The sequence below is a fragment of the Garra rufa genome, chromosome 12 (genome assembly GCF_049309525.1).
Source record: "Garra rufa chromosome 12, GarRuf1.0, whole genome shotgun sequence".
NCBI classification, from domain to species: Eukaryota; Metazoa; Chordata; class Actinopteri; order Cypriniformes; family Cyprinidae; genus Garra; species Garra rufa.
Window position 1 is genome coordinate 37,647,957 of NC_133372.1, and position 22,459 is coordinate 37,670,415.

At 33.9% G+C, this 22,459-nt stretch overlaps 1 protein-coding gene across 2 annotated transcripts in view; it reads right to left on the reverse strand.

Annotated features, from left to right (window-relative positions):
- Positions 1 to 627: 627 nt before the first annotated feature.
- The window catches only part of grm4 (glutamate receptor, metabotropic 4), a 204,362-nt gene continuing 182,530 nt past the window's right edge, over positions 628 to 22,459 (reverse strand). The window contains exons 10-12 of one of the 2 annotated variants that reach the window (XM_073851720.1): positions 18,701 to 18,950; positions 5,190 to 5,222; positions 628 to 1,950 (exon numbers count right to left, since the gene is read on the reverse strand). In XM_073851720.1, coding sequence (XP_073707821.1) covers positions 5,203 to 5,222; positions 18,701 to 18,950 — 270 coding nt within the window. In that variant the 3' untranslated portion in view covers positions 628 to 1,950; positions 5,190 to 5,202. The remainder of the gene's footprint in view (positions 1,951 to 5,189; positions 5,223 to 18,700; positions 18,951 to 22,459) is intronic. The other variant, XM_073851719.1, reaches the window with a different exon arrangement.

Genomic DNA, 22,459 nt, shown 5'->3' on the forward strand with positions numbered 1-22,459 from the left:
GGGGCAGGGCAAGCAGAGCTCATTTGCATTTAAAGGGCCCATGCGATAAAATGAGGTGATATTTTGCAGAGCTGATTTTGACAAGGTTAAAATGGTGTATTTTTACACTACTATTGAGAATTTTTAACCAAAGTACATTAGAGACTTTTCATAAAGACCCTAAAGAATCATATGAACTTGTGGAAAATGGGCATCCGATGACCCTTTTGAATATTGTGTGTTTCAGGCTTTAACATTAAATAATAATAAAAAAAAAAACATTACATTTGAGTCTACTTATTAAGATAAGAGTTTGTCTATATTATTATTATGCTTGTATAACTATTATTGTTTGTCATATTCTTTTTCTTGCAGACAAAAAAAAAATCCATGGTTTTGCAACAGACTTGAATCTTCTCTCAAAACCTGTGGTTTACTGAAGAGAGCTGTGCTATCACCTTTCTAAGCAATCTGACTTTCGGTGTTTGGTTGACAGTAGAAAAATAAGTGGGAAAAAAAATCCCAAAGATTTACAACATACGCCAAGCAACCGTATTGCAGTGTGCCCAAGCCATATCTCACATAAACATTTGACGCTTTGCCAACATTGCAGAGATGATTTTTCAGAAAACAATGAGTTTTGAAAAATTTCTTTATTGGAAATTATTTATGTATAAAAATTAACATGCTTCACATACCTCATATGTCTTATTTTACAAATACTTTAATTCAGGCACTGTTTCTGACGTTTTTTTTTTTCTCTTTTAGGATGAAAAGCAAACATTAGCAATCAGGAACACACATTAAGTTGCCATTTACCACGGTCAACATAGACATTTTATTCTGCAGCACAAACAGTGCAAAAACAAAGAAGAGAGGAGAAATCATAAGAACTGAATCTTAAATTCACAAACATCTAATCTGAGACAAATCCGCTTGTCTCTCTCTATCACCTGACATTTCCAGATCTGAATACAGGATCCTGTCATCTACTCCATCAACCGAGCTTCTCAGAACCGCCAGTTTACTTGAGATTGGTGACTGTTCCAATTTCTATAGAAGAGTCTTCGATAGCTGTATTTGTATGAGAGTAAATTGCTCGCGCCGCCCCGGTCCAGTGGACGCCGGTTCCGATATCTCGGGTGTTCAACGAACGTCACACCATTTCTAAATTGTGATTTCAGATTTGCACAGGTGACTGTGACAGCTATAGCACATTTTGACAACAGGGCAAATTTGAGTTCCTCAAAGGTGTGTACTTATGCACAAGCAAACATTACTCCAAAGAGCACTTCGTACATCTTCAACAGTTTCACAAGGCCCATGGTGAGGTAACAATACAGCAACATAGTTCTACAGCATTCCAGAAGGTTCTTTTTTTTTTTTTTGAAAAAAGGGAAAGAAATAAAGAAAGAAAAAACAACACAGCACATGATGTCAAAACCAGCATGCTCAACATCTGTAAACAATGGTCACTGTCTTTGCTGTTGTCATCACCAAGGAGAAAACAAGAGGAAAAAGCTCCAAATGATTTTTTGATACTTTTTTCTTCTTCTTTTTTTTTTTTTTTCAAAACCACCACATAGTGTTAGCGTCAATGAAACAGCGGACACTGACATGTTGTCCTTAATTAGTGTGTATCACTTTAACAATGACATCTGGAATAGATAGAGCAAGCTGTAATGGAATAGTCTGGGTGACAGACCGTCATTCCGACATCACCGTCTCAACAGTCTCGGCCTCCCCAGATGCTCCCTATGTGATTTCACATAAGCTTCATTAATGGAAACATGTCTGTGGGGGTCTTCCAACCATCCGCTATCTCACTTCCGTAAGTGACATAACGTAAGAGTGATTTATCTTGAAATGCTGTCATCCAGGGGTCACTTCTGGGATTTGGTAGTGGCCTTTTTTCACTTACCTAGATTGCGTGGTTGCTGTAGCTGATGTACGTTTGTTTAGGGCTGAGTCCTGCAAGGGAAGAGAGAATGTCAGTCTCAGAAGTGCTTGCAAAAAATTTTAAATAGTTGAAGCTTATTTCTTCACTGGAACAGATTTGGAGAAATTTAGCAATACATCCTTCACAGTGAATGGGTGTCGTCAGAATGAGAGTCCAAACAGCTGATAAATCACAATAATCCACACGACTCCAGTCCATAAATTAACATCTTGTGAAGCAAAATGTTGCATGTTTGTAAGAAGGCATTCCCAAATAGAAATAAAGTATACTTGAATGCACTGAAAAAATACTTACAAGCAAGTAGAACATTCTTATATTTATTTGTGCTAAACAAAATTATTAAAAGTTATACATTATACTGTAAATACACTAATTAAAAGTATACATCTCTACTTCAGTGGTACTTCAGTGCATTTGAAAAAGTATACTAAATACTACTAATACTTGAATTGATTTTAAGTGCATTGAAATAAAGTATAGGGTACAATTGGGCTAAATGTACGCCCTAAGAAAATAAAAGTGCTTTTCACTGTGCCCAAAGTGTATGATTGAAGAAAAATATATGTTTGTATTGAACATTTATAAAGCAGATTTTGTGTGAAAATAAATCATACAAGTCATTTTTTTTGTTTAAAAATCGTAGAAATGTATGAGGTGTCAGAAAACTTGTTCAAATACTTGTTCAGAACTTTAGTGTTTAATCACTTTAGCAAAGTTTGTACTATTTTCTACTTATTTTAATAAATACAAGAATAAATAATATATTAATATATATACTGTCATTAAAATATGTAAAATAAAACATTTTAAAATGCAGAAATCATTTTAAAATGTAAAAAAAAAACATTAAAAGAGAATCCCATAGTAATATAAAATAGATTTACAGTAGCAACAACAAATTATATTTTATTATATGATTAATGTTAAATATGATGGTTTCATTCTAAACATGGTGATTATCTTTAAGATGGACACCCAACATAATATGTGATATTTATCATCTGAATCTAATGTCATGTCAGCAAATAAAAAAAGTCCCTTCTACTGTAAAAATATATTGAGTAGTTTTACTAGTGTATTTCTTAAAAGTGTGCTTAGAATGCTTTAAAAATTTGTTCAATCTTAGACTTTCACATAGTAATCCTACATTTAAAAGGTGATTTTAATAAAATATATTACTATTAATGCTATGTACTAGTTATAAACAACTGTGGTAAGTACACTTAATACAAATGCACTAATTAGCACTAACACTTAAATTGATTTTAAGTGTAGTCAGATATAGTACACCACCCAGGTGAAAAATGGGCAGTAAAATACACTTTATTTCAGTACACCTAGTACACTTCCCCAATGTGCTTATAGTGCTCTATTTTCACACACCAATTATGTACTTAATATACTAAAAATCATTCTTTAGTACATCTAAGTGTACTCAACTGTGCTATTTTGAGACATCATGAATATGAACTAAAATGTGCTTTTAACATACTATCTCTGTATTAAAAAATATATATATTTCTATGTATGATGAGTATATTTAAAAGTGTATGAATAGGTTCAAGTGTACTTCAGCTGGTAACTAAATACATTTATTTTAATACAAAGAGTCTATAATCAAGTCAGTGAAAAAGCCCATTCTCTGTTGTCCTCTCAAAATCCACTGACAAAAATATGTTTGGACTGCTTTGTTTGAAAACTGTGTTTGATCTGTGCTGTGCATACATCTTTCCTGATTCAGACTTTTTCCACTGGAGAAAGCAAAGTTATGGATAAAGGAATTGCTTGAAGGTAAAAACGTCTTAGATCTCAAATCTTGTTTTATTTATTACAAACTTTTCACTTCACAGGATGTTAACTGATGGACAGGAGTCATCTGGATTTCTTGTCAATTACTGTGATGTTTTTATCAGATGTTTGGACTCATTCTGACAGCACCCATTCACTGCAGAGGATCCATTTGTGAGCAATTGGTGTTAATTTTCTGCAAATCTTTTTAGATAAAGAAACAAACTCATTTAAATCTTGGGTGGCCTGAGGGTGAGTCCATTTTTAGCAAACTGAACTATTACTTTAATAACGAACGCTGTTGCTTTATTAGAATTTTTCGATGTGAAACACCAGAGGTATAATTCAGTAGATAGCATTCACAGGGACCTTTATCAAAGCCAGAGTGGTTTGGCGCAGAACCTCACATTTTATTTCTTGTCAGGTCCTTTTGCAATACGACGACAACTTTTTTGATATCGCTATTAATTTGCCAGAAGTCAAGTAGTGTGTCTTGTTTGATATCAGACTCTGTCTTTCTTGATATCAAAGTACGGATTACGTGACTGAAACCGTTGTCACCTTTTGTACACGAGGACAGTTTAATACCTTCACAAACATGCAAGATACCAGTGACAAGTGTGCTATTAAAGCATTCATTCAACAAAAACCCGTAATCAGCAGCCTAATCCTGACATTCGGCATCCAACTTGCAATAGCCGTGTAGTGCAAACAATCACAAAGGTTGCATGAGTGACATTGCCTTCAGCTATTCGTGTAATAACCTTGCCAAAGAAGGAGGGTCAATGGAAAAATTCAAGCTCATTGCATCGTTATATGGAGATCAAAAGGTTACCTCATGCAATCATGCAGAGCCGTTGGAATAAGGAAGGTGAGGTGATATTTGACCCAACACTACTGGTGCACTCCGGTCTGGACTCTCCCTCGGCGCATGGAGCACTGACCCATAGGTACAGTTAGATAAATAGCTCCATTTCGGCTTAGAGGGAGGGACGTTGTCTCAAAAAGCAGACTTAAATGATTCTTACTCTATAGAAAATGTAATTGAAGATGCTTGATTTTATCTAGCATGGATTTCTACTGTTCTATTTGAGTCTGCTATCCCAATTTGTGTTTGTGTTTATGCAATCTAGGCCATGCACTGCTCTGAAAGTTTTCATACCTACTCTCTGTTGGTTGAAAAATGCATAAAAACAGATTTGTTGCTATCTTTAGGTCTTTCCCCAGTATAGAGCTTCTCACCTACAAAGCCCTGTGCAAACAAGTGATTTGCAAAAACAATGCGGCATGCATGATTATTGTCTTTAGCAGTTCTAACAAATGTCAGCGTATTCTCAGTGCATTGTCTATTATAAGCTAATTGATATGCACAGTTTAAGCGTTAACGCTAAATGGAACATGATTGAGTTAACAATTAGGTCCAACAGTAAGCCAAGCAATAACCAATAATTAAAGTCTTTACCTGTCGTCATTGTTTAGTTATCATCAACATATCCTGAAACACAGGTTGAGCGGTTACATATATTAGACAGGCTTTGTTTACAATAATTTAGCAGCATGTTATTGCATCTGTATCAAACAAAAATGATTGAAACATGATATCTGCTTTTTGACTTAATGGTTTTGCATTACAAAATTTAAATAAAACACACTGAAAGTATAACATGTTTGAGATTAAATGGCCATGAAAAGAAAAATAGCACACTTTGATGCATTTCATAGTGTGTATCAATAATGTTGGATACAAATGACTCTTCAACCCCCTGAATGCTCTCTTTAAAAGAAAACTTTCAGCTGGATGTACAGTATGTTCATTTAAAGAGTTGCATTTAATGTTTACAACGATTTAAGCATTTTCTTTCTCGAGTACCTCAACCTTGAAGAAGTACTTCATATTCACAACCTGAATTACGATCCATTTACTGTAGGTTTACTTTTTTTATCCAGAAAATGTGGTCGTTATTTTAATGATTCACAGGCTGAGCACAATTGTGAGGTAATTGTGTCCTCATCAGGGCAATTGTTTTCCATCTGTGTAAATTGGGATCGTCTGCGATGCGGAGACATGATACTCATGCAAAAAGCTCATTTCAGCATTTTATCTCTGCTAGGACGTTTCCTAACATAATATTGTTATATTAAAATACATTTGAGCTAGAGTTTTTTTTAACTAAAATGTCACTAAGAAGTAGATTTCAATGATTTTCAAAGGCAGTAACATGCTACTGGAAATGTCAATCATGCTAAATAATTTAAAGATGAAAGCCATAAACAGTCTTATTTAAAACAAAATGCTCTAAAATATTAATGCTAATGCTTTACAAAAAGATCTCATTTAAACATTGTTTAACATTGTTAACAATGCATTAGTTAACACAAGCAATATATTTCTACAGCATTTGTAAATGTGTATGTGTATTTAAATACAGGAGTAGGTTCTGGGTTAGTACATAGTTATTACCTAGTTATTGTAATTACCATAATAAGTATATAGTATGCACATAGGGAACAGGACTGTAAAGTGCTAACCTTTATATTAGTCTTTTTTCTGCATGTACATAATGTGTAGCTATTACAGTAATTACAATAGGTAATAGCTAGGTACTAACCCTGAACCTAGACCTAAACACAAATACTGTAAAATAAAGTGCAACAATACAATTGTTCATTGTTTGTTCATGTTAGTTTACATCAAGAAATGTTAACCAATGCAATATTTGATTTTACAAATGTAGGAGTTGACAACATTTGAAAATTAGTCAATTCTGTAGACGTATTATTTATTGTAAGTTCATGTTAACCAATGCAGGTTACAAAATTAAACATTATTGTAAAGTGTTACCCTATTTGGTCCCACTTTATATTAAGTGGCCTTAATAACTAAATTGTACTTATTTTTTATGCAAGTACATAGTACATAGGAGTGTGCAATACTGACAAAAATAAAATAATATCTCAATATTCTTTGGTATTTTATTGATAACGATAATTAAGACAATATTTTGCTGTTATTGTGCTGGTATCTTAAGGACTACCATGGAAAGCTGACTCCTAAATTTTTGACATCCTTCATATTCTGTGTGGTGGTCAGCTCACACTAATAGAAATAAATCTTTTCCAATAAGTTTAAATTGATGCACCTTTTATGGGCATTTAAATCTTTTTTTCTAAAAGTGTGTTTTTGAGTCAAATACTTACTTTAATTAGTGAATTAGCATAATAATACATTTGAGCTGCTACCAAGCAAATAAAATCAGTATCACAGAAGCTACATCTAACATTTAGATGTATTTATACACTGTTTAATGCCATGTTTAAGGTCAGGAATGCATTTAACCTGCAGTTAAAAAATAGTTTTGATATTTTAAACATAAAACGCTGAATACTGATACTTGAAATTATTTAAATAATATGTTAATGTGAAATTAAAACCGCAAGTAGGTGACAGTAATTAACTGTTAAAATAGTCATTGCTATTAAAAACTAATAATTTAGACTGCATTTACACTAGTGCATTTTCATTTTAAAACGCATAACTTTTGCAACGGTTATGCCTGTCGTTTAGTGTAGTGCAGATGGAGATCGTTTCTGAAATGCAGTGAAAATGCTGTAGAAAAGGATTTTAAAATAAAAACATACTAGTGTAAACAGGGCCTTAAACGGTTGATTCGTTCCGGAACTAAACACTGTCGTGTTGCTCAGAGATGCAAAACAGTGCTGTGGTTGTGTTTGGAATGATTTTTGTTGGAAATAGAGCAAAAACAGGCAATATGGTGTCTGAAACGTAAGCCTCTTAATTAACTTCTTGTCTATTGAACTGTTGCAAAAAATAAAATCAATATCACATTTGCAATTATGGTCAATTTTTGGAGAAAAAAATTCACTCTTTGTGTGAAATTGATTAACTATATGAAGTGGAATAAATCTATACATTTTCTCTCCTCGTGTCTTGATTTTGTGATCATTCTAAATGTGTTTTAGACAATCAATACTCGATAATGTCAAATCGAACATTGTTAAAACAACAATTACTATGTTATCACAGACAATATATATATATATTGCACATCCTAGGTTGTGTTCATATTGTATTACAAAACACATTTGCCACTATTAAGGTGGGATACGATTATGATTATGGACAGGTTTGTTGGTATAGGTAGGTTTAAGGGTGGGTTAAGGTGTAAGGGATGGGTCAACAATGTAACTATTATATTATATGATTAAACCTAATATAACTAACAAAGTGGGACCCCATATTCTTTTGTACACAAGTTTGCTACAAGCAAATTTATCCTTTACAACATAGGCTTAAATCACTACTGGGGGAAATGATCCTAGAAATGATCCTACTTATAGTTGTCTCTGCATATTAAGTTGAAATAGGAGAAAGCAACATAAAAAAATAACTAAGTGAATAGGTAGCTGTTATTTAGACTAAATGCATATACTGTTAGATATCGTCTGCACCAAGTGTAAAAAGCAACAAAAAGCATCTTAACACTAAGTTTACACTAAGTGCAAATAAGGATGGATGCTAATTATACAAAGAATGTAATGTTATTTTTACCTAATCTAAAAATATGCTCAGAAATGCTCAGAGCAGTCTTTGGAACTTTGCACTCAGTGAACAGTAAACACACATTGCTTTAAAAAAATGACACACTTCAGCTATATCTCAAGACAGTACATTCTGAAATCTGCTATAAAAAATATACTATTTGAATTTGGATGAAATAAGCCCTATCGAACTTGCATCCTCTGGGATGTTAGATAGTCCTTGAAAAACAGATCAGAGTTACAACCACTGGAAATGAAAGACAGGTTGGGTATTATGCAAGAGAGCTTGTGTGTGCCTGTTCTGAAACAAAGAACAGTATTATGATTAAATATAAATGATAGTGCACGTTACAACTATTAACATATATATCCCTCACATTAACAGTATTATCATTGCACACGTGTCTAAACAAAATGGATATCTGTGCTTTGACTAACACAGGCAGATGAATGAACAAGCATAATTTGGTGCTGAAATAAGTATATTACGCATTTCAAAGTAACATTATGAACTCTTTTATGCATGAGCGCATTCAGCTCAGCTCTGCTATCATTACATGCACACAGTGCCTAATGCCAACACGCTCTTACGAGGACAGTACTCTTCAAACGGATCCTAGGATTTAGTTTTTTGTATTTTTCATGAGTGCTATTTATTGATTTTAATGAAACAACTACGCAATTAAATCTAAAAATCTAGCAAGAGGACAAATCCGGGTAAACAGAATGGAGTCTACACTGTAAAATCCACATCTTTCTATTGATCAGCTCTACAGTGTGTGAACAAACTCAGATTTATATGTTTCTGTGTTATAATTGAACCTGTTGGGGCCCATTTGGCCTTAAGGCCCATTGAACTTGGATATCTGCCCTGAAATTAAACGACCTTGCGCAGAAATTGTCAGGAGGCATTAAAAATGTAATTGTCATTAAAAGGTAGCCTGAAGAAATATGTTGCATACATGAACTAATCCTAACAAAAAATACTTTTACCAAAGCCTAGCAAGATATTATTCATTTTAGATAAGCGTATCGGCTTTCGGAAATATTAAAAGCTGCATGATATCTTGTAAAAGATGACAGAAATATACTTCTGATATTAAATTGCAACAGTCTGACTCATTGTTTGGATCAAGGTATCTGAAAACCAGGTACCCTGGACCACAAAACCAGTGTTAAGTAGCATGGGTATATTTGTACACTCACGCTTCATGATGTCTAAATGGTTCCATAAAGAACCTTTAACATCTGAAGAACCTTTCTGTTTCACGAAAGGTTCTTCGTGGCGAAAGGAGGTTCTTCAGATTAATAAAAAGGTAAGAAAGAGATGGTTCTTTAAAGAGCCTTTGACTGAATGGTTCTTTGTGGAACCAATAATGGTTCTTCTATGGCATCGCTGTGAAGAACCTTTTGAGGCACCTATATTTTTAAGAGTGTAGCAATAGCTAAAAATATATTGTATGGGTCAAAATTAAAGATTTTTCTTTTATGCCAAAAATGTGAACATGTTCCATGAAAATATTTAGCAAATTTTCTACCGTAAATATATCAAAACTTAATTTTTGATTAGTAATATGCATTGCTAAGAACTTTATTTGGACAACTTTAAAAGTGATGTTCTCAATATTTGTTTTGCACCCTCAGATTTCTGATATACAAATAGTTGTATCGTGGCCAAATATTGTCCTAACAAACCATGCATCAATGGAAAGCTTATTTACTTAGCTGATACTTTACTTATCAGATGATGTATAAATCTCAATTTCAAAAAATGTACCCTTATGACACAAGAATTGAAGAATATGACACAAAAAAATTCACATTCAATTCAAAACTGTTTGTGAACTAGCAATGTCTGAGTAAAAATAGTATCTACAACCATTTTTTTAAAGCGTACATAACTAAAGTAAAAATAAACTTGACAATGATTAAGCTCTTGCTAAGAAAACTCTCTAACCAAGGCAATAAAATATGATATTGCAGTTTTCAATTCAACAAGCCATTCATCAGTTTACTTGCATGGTGCTCATGCACCATTATGATGTTGAGAGACTATTTCAAGGAGACCCGCATTGATCTTTTTATTTATACAAATCCTGATGGCTGATGTAAAGCATACTCATATTATTATTGATCATATTTACAATTCACCCAAGAGAAAACCTATTGATGTTCATGTAACATAACTATGAGTTTGATCAACTGACCTTGTCCTTTTAAACCTTTTATCCTCATTCTTTGTCAAGTTTCTATGATCTTTGTAGGCAACATCACACATGCATTACATTTTGATCTTGTTTATATGCATCACTAATCCTTATACACGTTCTGCATGGCAATGATATCAAAGATAGACTGTTACTTTGGAATTTACCGGTGTCCTAAAGTGTCTTTTATATCAGCGATAAAACTGCTTGCCAAGTACTGACTTTTGTAGATACGCTAATGGAGTGCATCTCACCATGGCTGTGAATAATATGTCACATATATGCGCTGACACTATAATAATAGCTACATCAAACAACATGTCTTGTCCTTATCTTGATTGGTTCAGGAACTTTTTTTTTTTGTACTACCGGTAGGTGAGATGACAAGAAGTGTGACTTCAGAAGTGTGACTTCAGGTGCTTTAGAGAAGACAGGGTGAACAACGTCACATATGTGGTAAATGTGAGACTGTGAAGACTAACTAGTCACCTGATAGTTAAAAATTGTGAAAAAGCAACGGGAGGGAAATGTGCCATATTGCCTTTGTTAATGACTTATCGCCTTAATAGACACTGTTGCAAGGTACACAGTGTTCAAAGGTTGCGTGCTGCTTTTTTAGGTTGCATGAATGATTAATATAAAATATAAATTATGATATTGCCTAGTGCAAAAAGCAAAAATAAATAAATAAAGCAAAATCTGTACTGAATAAAATTATACTAATTTTCAATACTACTGCTACTACTAACACAATTTAGAAACAACACAAACTCCAGCAAGATAAAGTCCTTTCATGCAAATCTAAATTTATCTTTATTTAGAGATCAATTATAATATTTGGAACATTTAATCATCTTGGAGAGAATTTTATCATCTTGACTGTCATAACCGAACGCCACACGCAATTTGAATGCTGAATGGAGGTTGACAGACAGCCGCAGTGGAGAGAAGAGTTTACATAAACTTGACTTAAATATTCATCTGTACCTCACATTAAACTATGGCTTCAAAACACTTTAAATATAGTGCACAAAAAAATTATTGTGCTTTATTATGTTTTTGTGATTTTCTATTGGCCTAATAATAACACAGAATAGTATACACTTAATATCAGAATTTGATCTGTCTCATCTGACCAGTGCCCCAATCCGGCTGAAAATGCCAGGATCGGAGCAATACCGATACTGAATATCGGATCAGCACACCCCTAATATCAGCCAAATGGTTCAGTTATTTCAAAGGTTCTTATAGCCTACAACAGCAAAAGAACAAAAGCACTGACCAAGCAAATAAATAAATAATGGCCACCACCTCGGGTTCTAATAATTCTAATAATTCAACACCTGTCGTCAATTATTCCTTGCATATTCTTTAATGTCAGTTCACACTGCTCTGACAGATGCAGACAAACAGCAACAGAAATGTTCGAGATCAGTGTGTTGGTGTTGGTTCGCGCTTGTTTTTAACGCTTGAACATGTTAAATCAATGTTGAACATATCTGCGAAATGACGTAATGTACTCTGTTGGCCATTGGTCTATGCCTGCCAATGCAGTATGATTTGCCCTTTTAGACTGATGTTATTGCATTGTAACTGAAAAAAAAAAAAATATATATATATATATAAAAAACTTCTAGAGGTTTAAGAACTACTGGAGATTTGCTTCCAACCATCTTTCACTTGGATGTTAAAGGATTAATTGACTTCCAGAATAAAAATTTTCTTAAAAATTTAATTACCCCCTAATCATGTGGTCTACAACTTTACGCATTATGTTCAAAAAGATAGGGTAGGGTATTTTCACCTCCAAATCGTCCGACATCGCCTTTGTTGCTAATTCCAAAATGTAATTTTAGACCTAGTAACGACACTTGAGCTGTTGATAGCAAACTAATGCAGTTAATAATGAAGTTTAGACAGACCGACAGACATGCAGACAGACAGAAAGAGAGAGGGAGAGAGAGATTAAGCTTGTAAATTAGGGGAGAGCGGGGCACAACTGAACACTTTTTGAATTTCGCGGTTTATGTAAATCCACTTGGGATTCAGAGTACAATATGTATCCACATTATTTTCTCACTTGTCTAGTACAAATATAACGCTTTGTTTCATATTTACAGTGTATACGTTTTTCGTTATTTACCTAAAAAGAAAGGAAGTGAAACGTGACAACATGCCCCATAGGTGGGGTACATTGTAACATCTGAGGGGCACGTTGTAACACGACCATATGACAGCTTAAAATGTTATTTGATCGAATGAAAAAAATATACACAACAAACTAAAATATTTTGTCAGTAAAATACATGTGTTAACTTCTTCAAATGAAGTAATGACTTCATAGGCTATCACTTCAGGGCTAGCCCGACGTCCCGGGGCTATTGTGTTTTCCAGTCGGGCTACTAAAATGTTTGACCGGACTGCCCAGCGGGCTATCTTAATATTGAGGGCTCCTGCATGTCCTTAATAACTCCTCAATTTAGTTGTAAATGTAAGGCCATAAGTTTAAAATGTGTTAAATAGTTTAAGAAAAGTCTTAATTATAATTTAAGAGTCTTACAGTTGTGGACGGAAAGATAGGGTTGGATAAAACTTTAAAAGGCAATGATGTCAACTATGCGCGTTGCACGTTTCAAAGTCAAAAGGCGGCACATGTCTTTATATGAATGTTTCTGAAGGGAACCGACTGTCCTCAGAAACATGTCATTGGCATTTTCATTTCATGCCTGATAAAACAGCATTAATGTATTAAAATACAGCTGTTACTAGAGAAACCGTAATATTTCAGCGCTCCTAAAGCGCCCCCTCGTGACAGAGAATTTTATTTCCAATACATTATATTAGCTGTATAAACTGCAATTACTGACCCGTTTTTATGCAGCAAACACGGAGCTGTAAATGTGAAAAGTTAACGTGCCTTCTAAAAATCTAAACAATTATAAGATATTTTGTTTTTGTGTGAACCTTTATCTGAATTATAAATCATGCAATTTTATGGCTTAATATTCGTATATTGTGTGTTCATTTTACTTGTGCAGCTCTTAAAAAGGGTCATAAATTGCCTTAAATTGGTATTTAAAACTTTTGCATATACACTAAAAGTGAAATAAAATTCCTTCCTTGATATTTGTTTATATTTGTGTATTGAAACATTTTTGATTGAAATTTAGACTCCTATTTGATTTTCTATATACAAAAAAAATAATAAAAAAAGCTTTTTTATTTGGGTTAGTTAAATTAATTTTCAGGCTTCCAAAATTTGAAGGGTACCTGCCCGAAGGGCTACCAGAGATTTTAAAATTTTGCAGCCTCGTCTCTGATTGGCTGGAATTGTGGCACATTGTAACACTGGGTTGTGTTGAGCAAGCGAGCCTTCAGCATTTAGAGAGCACTGAGGGCGGGCATCAGGGGAGCAAGCGAGTGAAACGTTGCACACACAAAAGAGAAGATTTGCACACATCCAAAAGCTTATTTTAAAAGCAAAATTGATTTTCGTCCGCTCAAAATGAATTCTTCTTTGTGATTCGGACATTTTCTTCACAAAACTCAATTCACGCGCGTGCAAAATGCACTTTTGCGCGCTCAAAATATGATTTTTCGCACTCGGAATTGTGGCAGATATCTAATCCCATACAATCCACCATCAAAATGCTACATTTAATTATTCCAGCTTCTGTGAGAAAAGGCTATAAACGATCCGACACCTGCAGCATCCGCACATGCGATAGCCTAGTAGCCAGGACAACTTCTTTATGTTTACAGACGTGGCGTAATGGCACAGCAGCCTGCTCAAATTTCCTGCGAAAACCTACCTGTACCACTCAAATTAGAAGACATTATTATAAGATAACCATTGTAAATCAGGCTAAAGTATAGCGCAAGTTTTAAACGCTGGCTTGTTATGTACTTGCTCAAATATTAATTTCAAATCATTTCAACCCAAAAAAATTTACGGACTGCAGCTTTAACAATATAATAGTGATTACTGCATATAATATGCATATACAGTTAGAAGCTACATAATAATTCAATGTCATGAAATTCACTTAGAAGTAATTGTAACACTTTATAGCAATGTTTCTATCACATTACACTACATTAAGACACTTAGAGACACTTTTACTTAATGCAATTGAAGTCTTAAAGGAGGATCACAAATCAATTAGAATCAACTTGGAGATCTTGTTTCCCCTTTAATGCATTTGTGAAATGTTAGACATCCCTGAGCCACGGTGAAGTTATTTGTTAGCTTGCATTTGTTTTACATGCAAAAAGCTGCTTGTGTTAAATAACTCCAGTAAGATCTTTCAAAAGGGCACATGCTAATGTAGTCACTGACTCTAATACCTCATTTACAAAAGCACATAGTTCCACTGCAGTGAATTCAAAGTGGAGCTATAGAAAGCTGCTGAATATGTACAAGAGGAACTGAGCAGATGAGAATCACACTGGAGTTGGTGGTACGGTCATGCAACCGGCGGTAAATATTTGCTGAAAACACTGTGTGCTAACTAGTCATGCTTAATTGGGCGAATTTTCATCTATGTAGCAGCCTTCATTACACAAATTTAATTCTGTTGTCAAAACATTTATCTGGACGTCTCCCTTAATTCAGAGCTATTTGTTATTAAGACCCACAATATGATTAACTGTGTATTGCTACATTGCAAAATGAAAATAAAATGCCACATAATGAAAGCGGAGTGGATGTGCCTTGCGGTGAATGCCAAATGCAATGTAATGGAAGCAGATCATTTGTGCCTTCCTAGTCTAACATGATACTTTGAATCGTTTTAACATTATATTTTTTTCGAGAAAGCCAATGTAGATATATCTTGGGAAATGTCATATTAAATTCACATCATTATGAATTTAAATATCCTTTGTGTATATCTCTGTCTTTTTCTGATAGAATTTTTTTATTTTTTTATTTTTTTACATGTTCATCCGCACATGCTTTTTCAGCTTGCATGGAACAACATTTGCAACATCAAAGGGGTCAAGGTATTGTTGGTTAGCATGACCGTGTTAGCCCCTGATAGTAGACGTGACACCATCTGCCTGCAAATAAACATAATGCTTCATTGACGACAATTCAACATGATCTGTGTATTCTGGTGGAAAAAATGTTTTTGTAAACCACATATGAAGTGCAAATATTTCACTATATTACAGCTTACAATTTTTAATTGATAATGATATGGATTTTTAACATCTGAAGATAAATCTTCATAAGTCTATACTGTTTTTTGTTGATATGTGAATTTCACAAAACAGTATTTTTAGAACATCTGGCAATTAATAATCGCAATAAGCTTTTAGCTTTTTACCTTTTAATATGAAACAAGGTCTCAACTTTCAAATTCTGTTAATTTATTTTTCTTGAAGATTTATTTTTGGTATTTTTTCCTTTATGATCAACAATTCTGCTGACAATTTTATCTAAAAAACAAACAATACATGTGGTTTTGACGCTCTGTAATGTGGCGTGACAGACCACTGTAACACCTCAAGTGGCCTGCAAAACTATCATCTCTTCCTTTTCACTACTAGTCACACTGTAGCACAAACTAAGTGTGAATGAACATCAGAAGGTCTGTTGAAAGAAACTAAATCTTACAGAAATTTATCATGTCCCATGTAATTGCTCAAGCTGTGTCAAGAAGTCTATAAATCAGCTTGTAAACAATGTCAAGTAACGTATTTATCTTAGGAAAGCCTTTCAACGTCCATAAACTCATTCATCAGCTCGAGAGAGAGAAAAAAAAAAAAACTCTACAAAACAGCATTTGGCTTACTTGCTTGAATAAATCATGAAAACAAGTTATATAGCCACCATTTAAATATTTATATTTCAACAACAACTTAGAGTGCAAACTTAATTCTGATAGCAAAACAGAAAAAGAGAAAGAAAAAAAATGTCCAATTTGAATATTTATACAACTTTGGTTTAGTTTTTTGGCCTGATGACAACCTTAATTTCAGTAACTTTAATTTTGGCCTAATGAAACCTTTATTTAATTGTGTTAAATCAATTTCGATGCATCGGTAATAATAGATGTTTTACTACTTCTATTAAAAGGGTGAAATGGATTTATATTTGCATTTTTCTTTTTCACCCTGTCTGCTGCATTTGACATTGCATCACCGATTAAGGTAATGAAGATAATATCTCTAGAGGCTGTTAAAAAAAAAAACTAGTCTGGGGAATCATGGCACAATTGATGATGTCTCAAAACTGCTATACTGTCTAACTGCATTCACATAAGCACACTTTTAGTCTGTAATTTACTAAAGTTTTGTGCATATAAAACACATGCAAACCAGATGGCACTAAAAAAAAAAAAAAGAAAGAAAAAAAATCTGCTGTGTCTACTGAGAATTCTGTATTCCAGATATAGCAGCAGAAGATATCGCCTCTTGTCTGTTTTCGCAGGTTTCTCTTAATGAATATGTCATTTGGGGCATGCAAAATAAAGGGCAGCGACAACCGAATTAATTAAATCGTACTTGCAAAGTGATTTATCACCGCGGAAAACTTAAGAAAAGGTAACTTTTTGCAAATTTTTGCCACATTATATTAAAAGCAAAAAATCATGTTGTCATTTTTAAACAATACCTCTCTGGGTGCTGACACTAAGTGAAATGGAAACTAGTTTTTAAAAATACAAAATTAAAACATTTTTGCACCTTCGAAACAAACCACAACACAAAACTAAAAACCTATACTACCAGTCAAAAGCTTTTGAACAGTAAGATTTTGTAATGTTTTTTTAAAGTCCCTTCTGCTCACTAAGCCTGCATTTATTTGATCCAAAGTACAACAAAGATAGCAAAATTGTGAAATATATTTACTATTTAAAATAACTGTTTTCTACTTGAATATATTTTAAAATGTCATTTATTCCTGTGATTTCAAAGCTGAATATTTAGCTATATATCATTACTCCAGTCACATAATCCTTCAGAAATCATTCTAAAATTCTGATTTGCTGCTCAAAAAATATTTATTATTAATATTATGTTTGAGTAGAATTTTTTTCAGGTTTCATTGATGAATAGAAAGTTCAGAAGAACAGCATTTATCTGAAATAGAAATCAATTTGAAACACTTTGATCAATTTAAAACATTGCTGCTAAATAAAATTAATAATTTCTATTATTTCTCCTACTGTTTTCTTAACTGTTTAAAATATTGATGATAATAATAATAATATTATTATTAATAATAATAATAATGAAAAATGTTTTTTGAACAGCAAATCAGCATATTAGAATGATTTTTGAAGGATCATGTGACACTGAAGACTGGTAATGATGCTTAAAATATTACTGCTTTTGCTGTATTTTAGATCAAATAAATGCAGCCTTGGAAGACAGAAGAGACTTCTTTAAAAAAAAAACATTAAAAATCTTACTGTTCGAAAACTTTTGACTGGCAGTGTATATATACAAAATGAAACAAGTGCATGTGTGGCTATTTGAGTTATTCTTACTCTTCGTAGTGCGCACAGACAATTTAATAGACTGCACAAGCCAATTAGTAAATTTTATTTGAGATCTTAGTAAATCAAGGCCTTAATAAATAATATAATTATGCAAACTAAGACTCTTCACTTCTCTTTCAAGATAGAGGCAACAGGTTTGTGTCTGCTCTAGAATGTGAGTTATTTCTGCTGAGGCAGCAGCGTTTTATTTACTGCTGTATTACAAAGCTTGTTTACCAGCTGCTGTGTTTTATTGATATTCAAATTAGCAGGTGATGGGTTTCGGTAAGGACTGTTGTACCGATTCAACCAATTTGCCTCTTGATAATTTAAAAACCACACTGCCTAGCCAGTATCTGATGCCAAACGGTTAGATTCTAACATAATGAAAACCAAAATAACCTTTCGCAAGACGATTACAGGTTGTCTTGTTATGATCATCCCACTGACATCATTATAAAAGAGGAAGTTTTAATGGTTTTGAATGATCAAGGAGTAAATAATAACAGATTGGTTGATTTTGGGTGAATTGGCAATCTAAAACAACTGCATCTAGACTGCTGAGGGATGATTTTGCAACCGTCTTCAAATTTAGAATCCGTTTAAGCGAGCAAGGGAATGATGATGAGTTAAATTTTTAAAGATTACAATAACAAGTTTATGGCGGTATAAAAATCAGTGTCAATACCAATAAAGTGTTTATCCTCAAATCCGCTCACCCTGAGTTTCCAGGTTCTCACACAGCTCTGACTTGGCTTCTCCGTTGGGCCTCAGGCTGGCCTTGGGGTTGAACTTGTTAGACATGGTGGCGGCAGTGACCACAGCTTTCAGGCTGCGAGTGCTGCGTTTGGCCACATTCTGCTCCGGGTGGAAGAGCACCACATAGACTTTTGGCATGTAGAGCATCCCCAGAGACACAGATGCGCTCAGACTCACCGAGATGGTCAGTGTGGTCGTTTGTATGTACATCTGCAAAACAAAATCACAGCACGTGAAAATTATCAATCAGTGAAAACAAAGCCATTACTATACACCATGCTGGGCTGTAATTGGTCAATCACAGCTTTCTGTGGCCAAACATTTTTGTATAATGAAACTGTATATTTTACTGTTGCCCTGGGCAACCAATACCCAGCAGTGTGCTAGTTTTATATCACGCCGCAGTCTATTTCTTCCTACATAATAAAATAATTTTCACTGAAATCAATATTTAAGTCCATTTATTTACTTATTTGTTAGGTAAGGAATAATGTAACGGATAATGCATGTCATTATTACAAAATAAAGCCTTTCAGGATGATACAATAGCTTTGTGCTTCACAGTGGGGTCCTATCGGGGGTCTATTATGCAATAATGAAGACTTGTTCACATGACCTGGGACCTTCATCTCACGAGGGCTTGTTGACACAATAAACCCCTGATCTAACTGACACAGTCAATATGTCAAATCTCAACAGAGAGTCATAACCTTGTGACTCAACATGCCCAGAGCACCAAACACATCACTACATTCGAATATGCGTAATTCTCTACAACATAATATGCAAATGACTAGAATGTCAGAATACACAGTATTCATGATATAACAGGCAGATGATGTACAGCATATGCTGAGATTATAAAGTGTGTGAACCAAGGTTATTACAGTTTAATAAAACTAAAACAATAAAACAGTTTTGTTACTCGAAATGAAATAAATGACACTAAATAACTAAATAAATAACGTTTTGGGACCAATATTCACTACTAACTGACTATTATCTACAACTTTGGCTTTAATAAACTCCTAATTTGCTGCTTAGGAATAGTTAAGTAATTGTTAAGTTTAAGTATGAGGTTCACCCAAAAATGCTAATTCTGTAAATTAATGTTCCAAACCCGTAAGACGTTTCGTTAATCTTCAGAACACAAATTAAGATATTTATCGTGGTATTCTCATAAATGCGCGTCAAAGACTGACACAGAAAAGAAGAAATTGTTGAATAACATCATTATTTTAGTTTTCTTTGTGCACAAAAAGTATTCTATTTTAACAGTGTCCTTACTACCTATTTGGGCCTTAAACGTGTCAGTTGCGTTGCTGTCTATGCAGGGTGAGAAAGCTCATGGATTTAATCAAATATATCTTAATTTGTGTTCTGAAGATGAACAAAGGTTTTACAAGGTTTGGAACGACATGATGGTGAGTGATTAAAATAAAATAAAAAATCATTTTTGGGTAAACTATCCGTTAAAGGGATCTAAAATATAGCCAAATATTATATGAAATAAGAATGAATGAAAGATACAGATTTATAAACAGTGCCTTGTGAAAGTATTCATACCCCTTCATTTTTTTCACGTTTTAAACTGCTTTAAATTCTTTCTTTTTTTTTTACATCAATACAAAAAAAAGGGTTTTAACATCTTTACAAATGTATTAAAAAATAAATAGGCTATCTTAAATTATTCCATTGCGTAAGTATTCATACACTTATCTGGGACAGTTGAAATTTAGCTCAGGAGCATTCATATTGCTTGTAGATGTTACTACACTTCGAGTGGAGTTAACCTGTGGCAAATACAATCTTAATAAAGATTGTCTGAAGTCTTAATAAAAGGTCTGAAGCTGAAAATGCATATCAGAGCAGAAACCAAGCCCTGATGTAAAAAAAAATAAATAAAAAAATTCTGCCTGCAGAGCTCAGAAACAGGATTGCATCAAGCCACACATCTGGGGAAGAGATCAGAAAAAATCTGCTGCGTCTGTTACCCTTAACAGAAGAAGTTTGAAACAACCAGGACTCTTCCTAGAGCTGGCCTCCTGCCCAAACTGAGCAATTGATGGAGAAGGGCTTTGGTAAGAGTGGTGACCAAGAACCTGATGGTCAGTTTAGTTGAGCTCCATGATCATATGTGGAGATATACATTTCTGGAGAAAATTCTGTATGTCTGAACTTATCTAACCTAACAGAGCTTGAGAGGTGAAGAGGAGAAGAATGGCAGATAATTGCCAAATGCTGATGTTCAAAGCTTGTCACATCATACCCAAAAAGACTTTATATATATAAAGGTGCTTCAGCTAAGTACTGAGTATGAATACTTATGCAATGTGCTTCTTTAAGTTTTTTTTTTTTTTTTTTTTTTCTTTAATAAATTTACGAAGTTGTGATAATTCTGTTTTTGGTTTGTCATTATGGTGTATGGACTATAGATTGATGTGGGAAAAAGCAATTTAAAGCAGTTTAACATAAGGCAGCAACAAAACAAGAAAAAAGTGAAGGGGTATGAATACTTTTGCAAGGCACTGTAATATCATTTGTAATAGTAATCATTTGTAAAACTGTATTACATAAGTGATAATATTATAAATCATATAACTAATACAATTATGAAGACTGTATATGACGAGCAGCTGTAAGCATTGATTATCCAGCACGATGCCACAGAAAGACAAACCAAGCGACTGATAAAACTGTTGTGTCATTTGTCTTGGCTAGTTAGCACAGAAACTGGGATTAACATGCAAGTGATTGCTTTCATCGCTGGACGCTTTGTCGCGTCGTGCCCGGGTGGGACACGGCGTAAGGCATTATTACTTGAATAATGAGAGGGTAATCATGATTATTTTTAACCAACCACTTGGAGAGACTCTGTTTGTGACATGTTTTCAGTGCCACACAAACAGACACACACATCCCAGCACTAATGGCTCCAGCCACTCCATGGCACTGCTGCGAACCCCCTGCTGTTGCTTTAGAACGCTGCTGTGTGTTTTGGCTCTGGCGGACGTGACCTCGGCTCTGGCTCCACTGTGTGCTGTGATTAAGTGTGACTCACTGCTGTGATCTCCATCCAGAGGGACTGACTGGAAAGCGGTCTCAGCACAAGTCGACAGGAAGGGTTAGGACCACATCAGCTGTGCTGGGGCTCTTCTCAAAGAAGAGACAGATGGCTACCACCCAGCACTAGCCACTAGGCAATCCTAAAGAAGTGTGCCATTGATATATATTGCCATATCTTTAAAAACAGGCCCTTATTAGTAAGTCACAACACCAGTATTGAAGTTGTCTCAAGTAGGTTGTTTCCACAATTAAATAGCTGCCATTACAAAAAAGACAAAAGAAGTGATTCAAATAATATCTGAAAAATATTTAAAATATTAAATATATTTTTCTACCTACTGTTAGAGATATATTGGAGGATATGAAGCCTTAATTTAATAATAAAAATCATAATGTATATAATGCTCTAATGCTCTTCAAGGCTGCGTTTATTTGATCAAAAATACAGAAAAAATGTAATATTTATTTCTGTGATCAAAGCTTAATTTTTCAACATCATTATTTCAGTATTCAGTGTCACATGATCCTTCAGAAATCATTATAATATGCTGATTTATTATCAGTGCTGGAAACAGTTGTGTTTCTTAATATTTTTTTGGAACCTGTGATACTTTTTCAGGATTCTTTGATGATTGAAAGTTAAAAAGAACAAC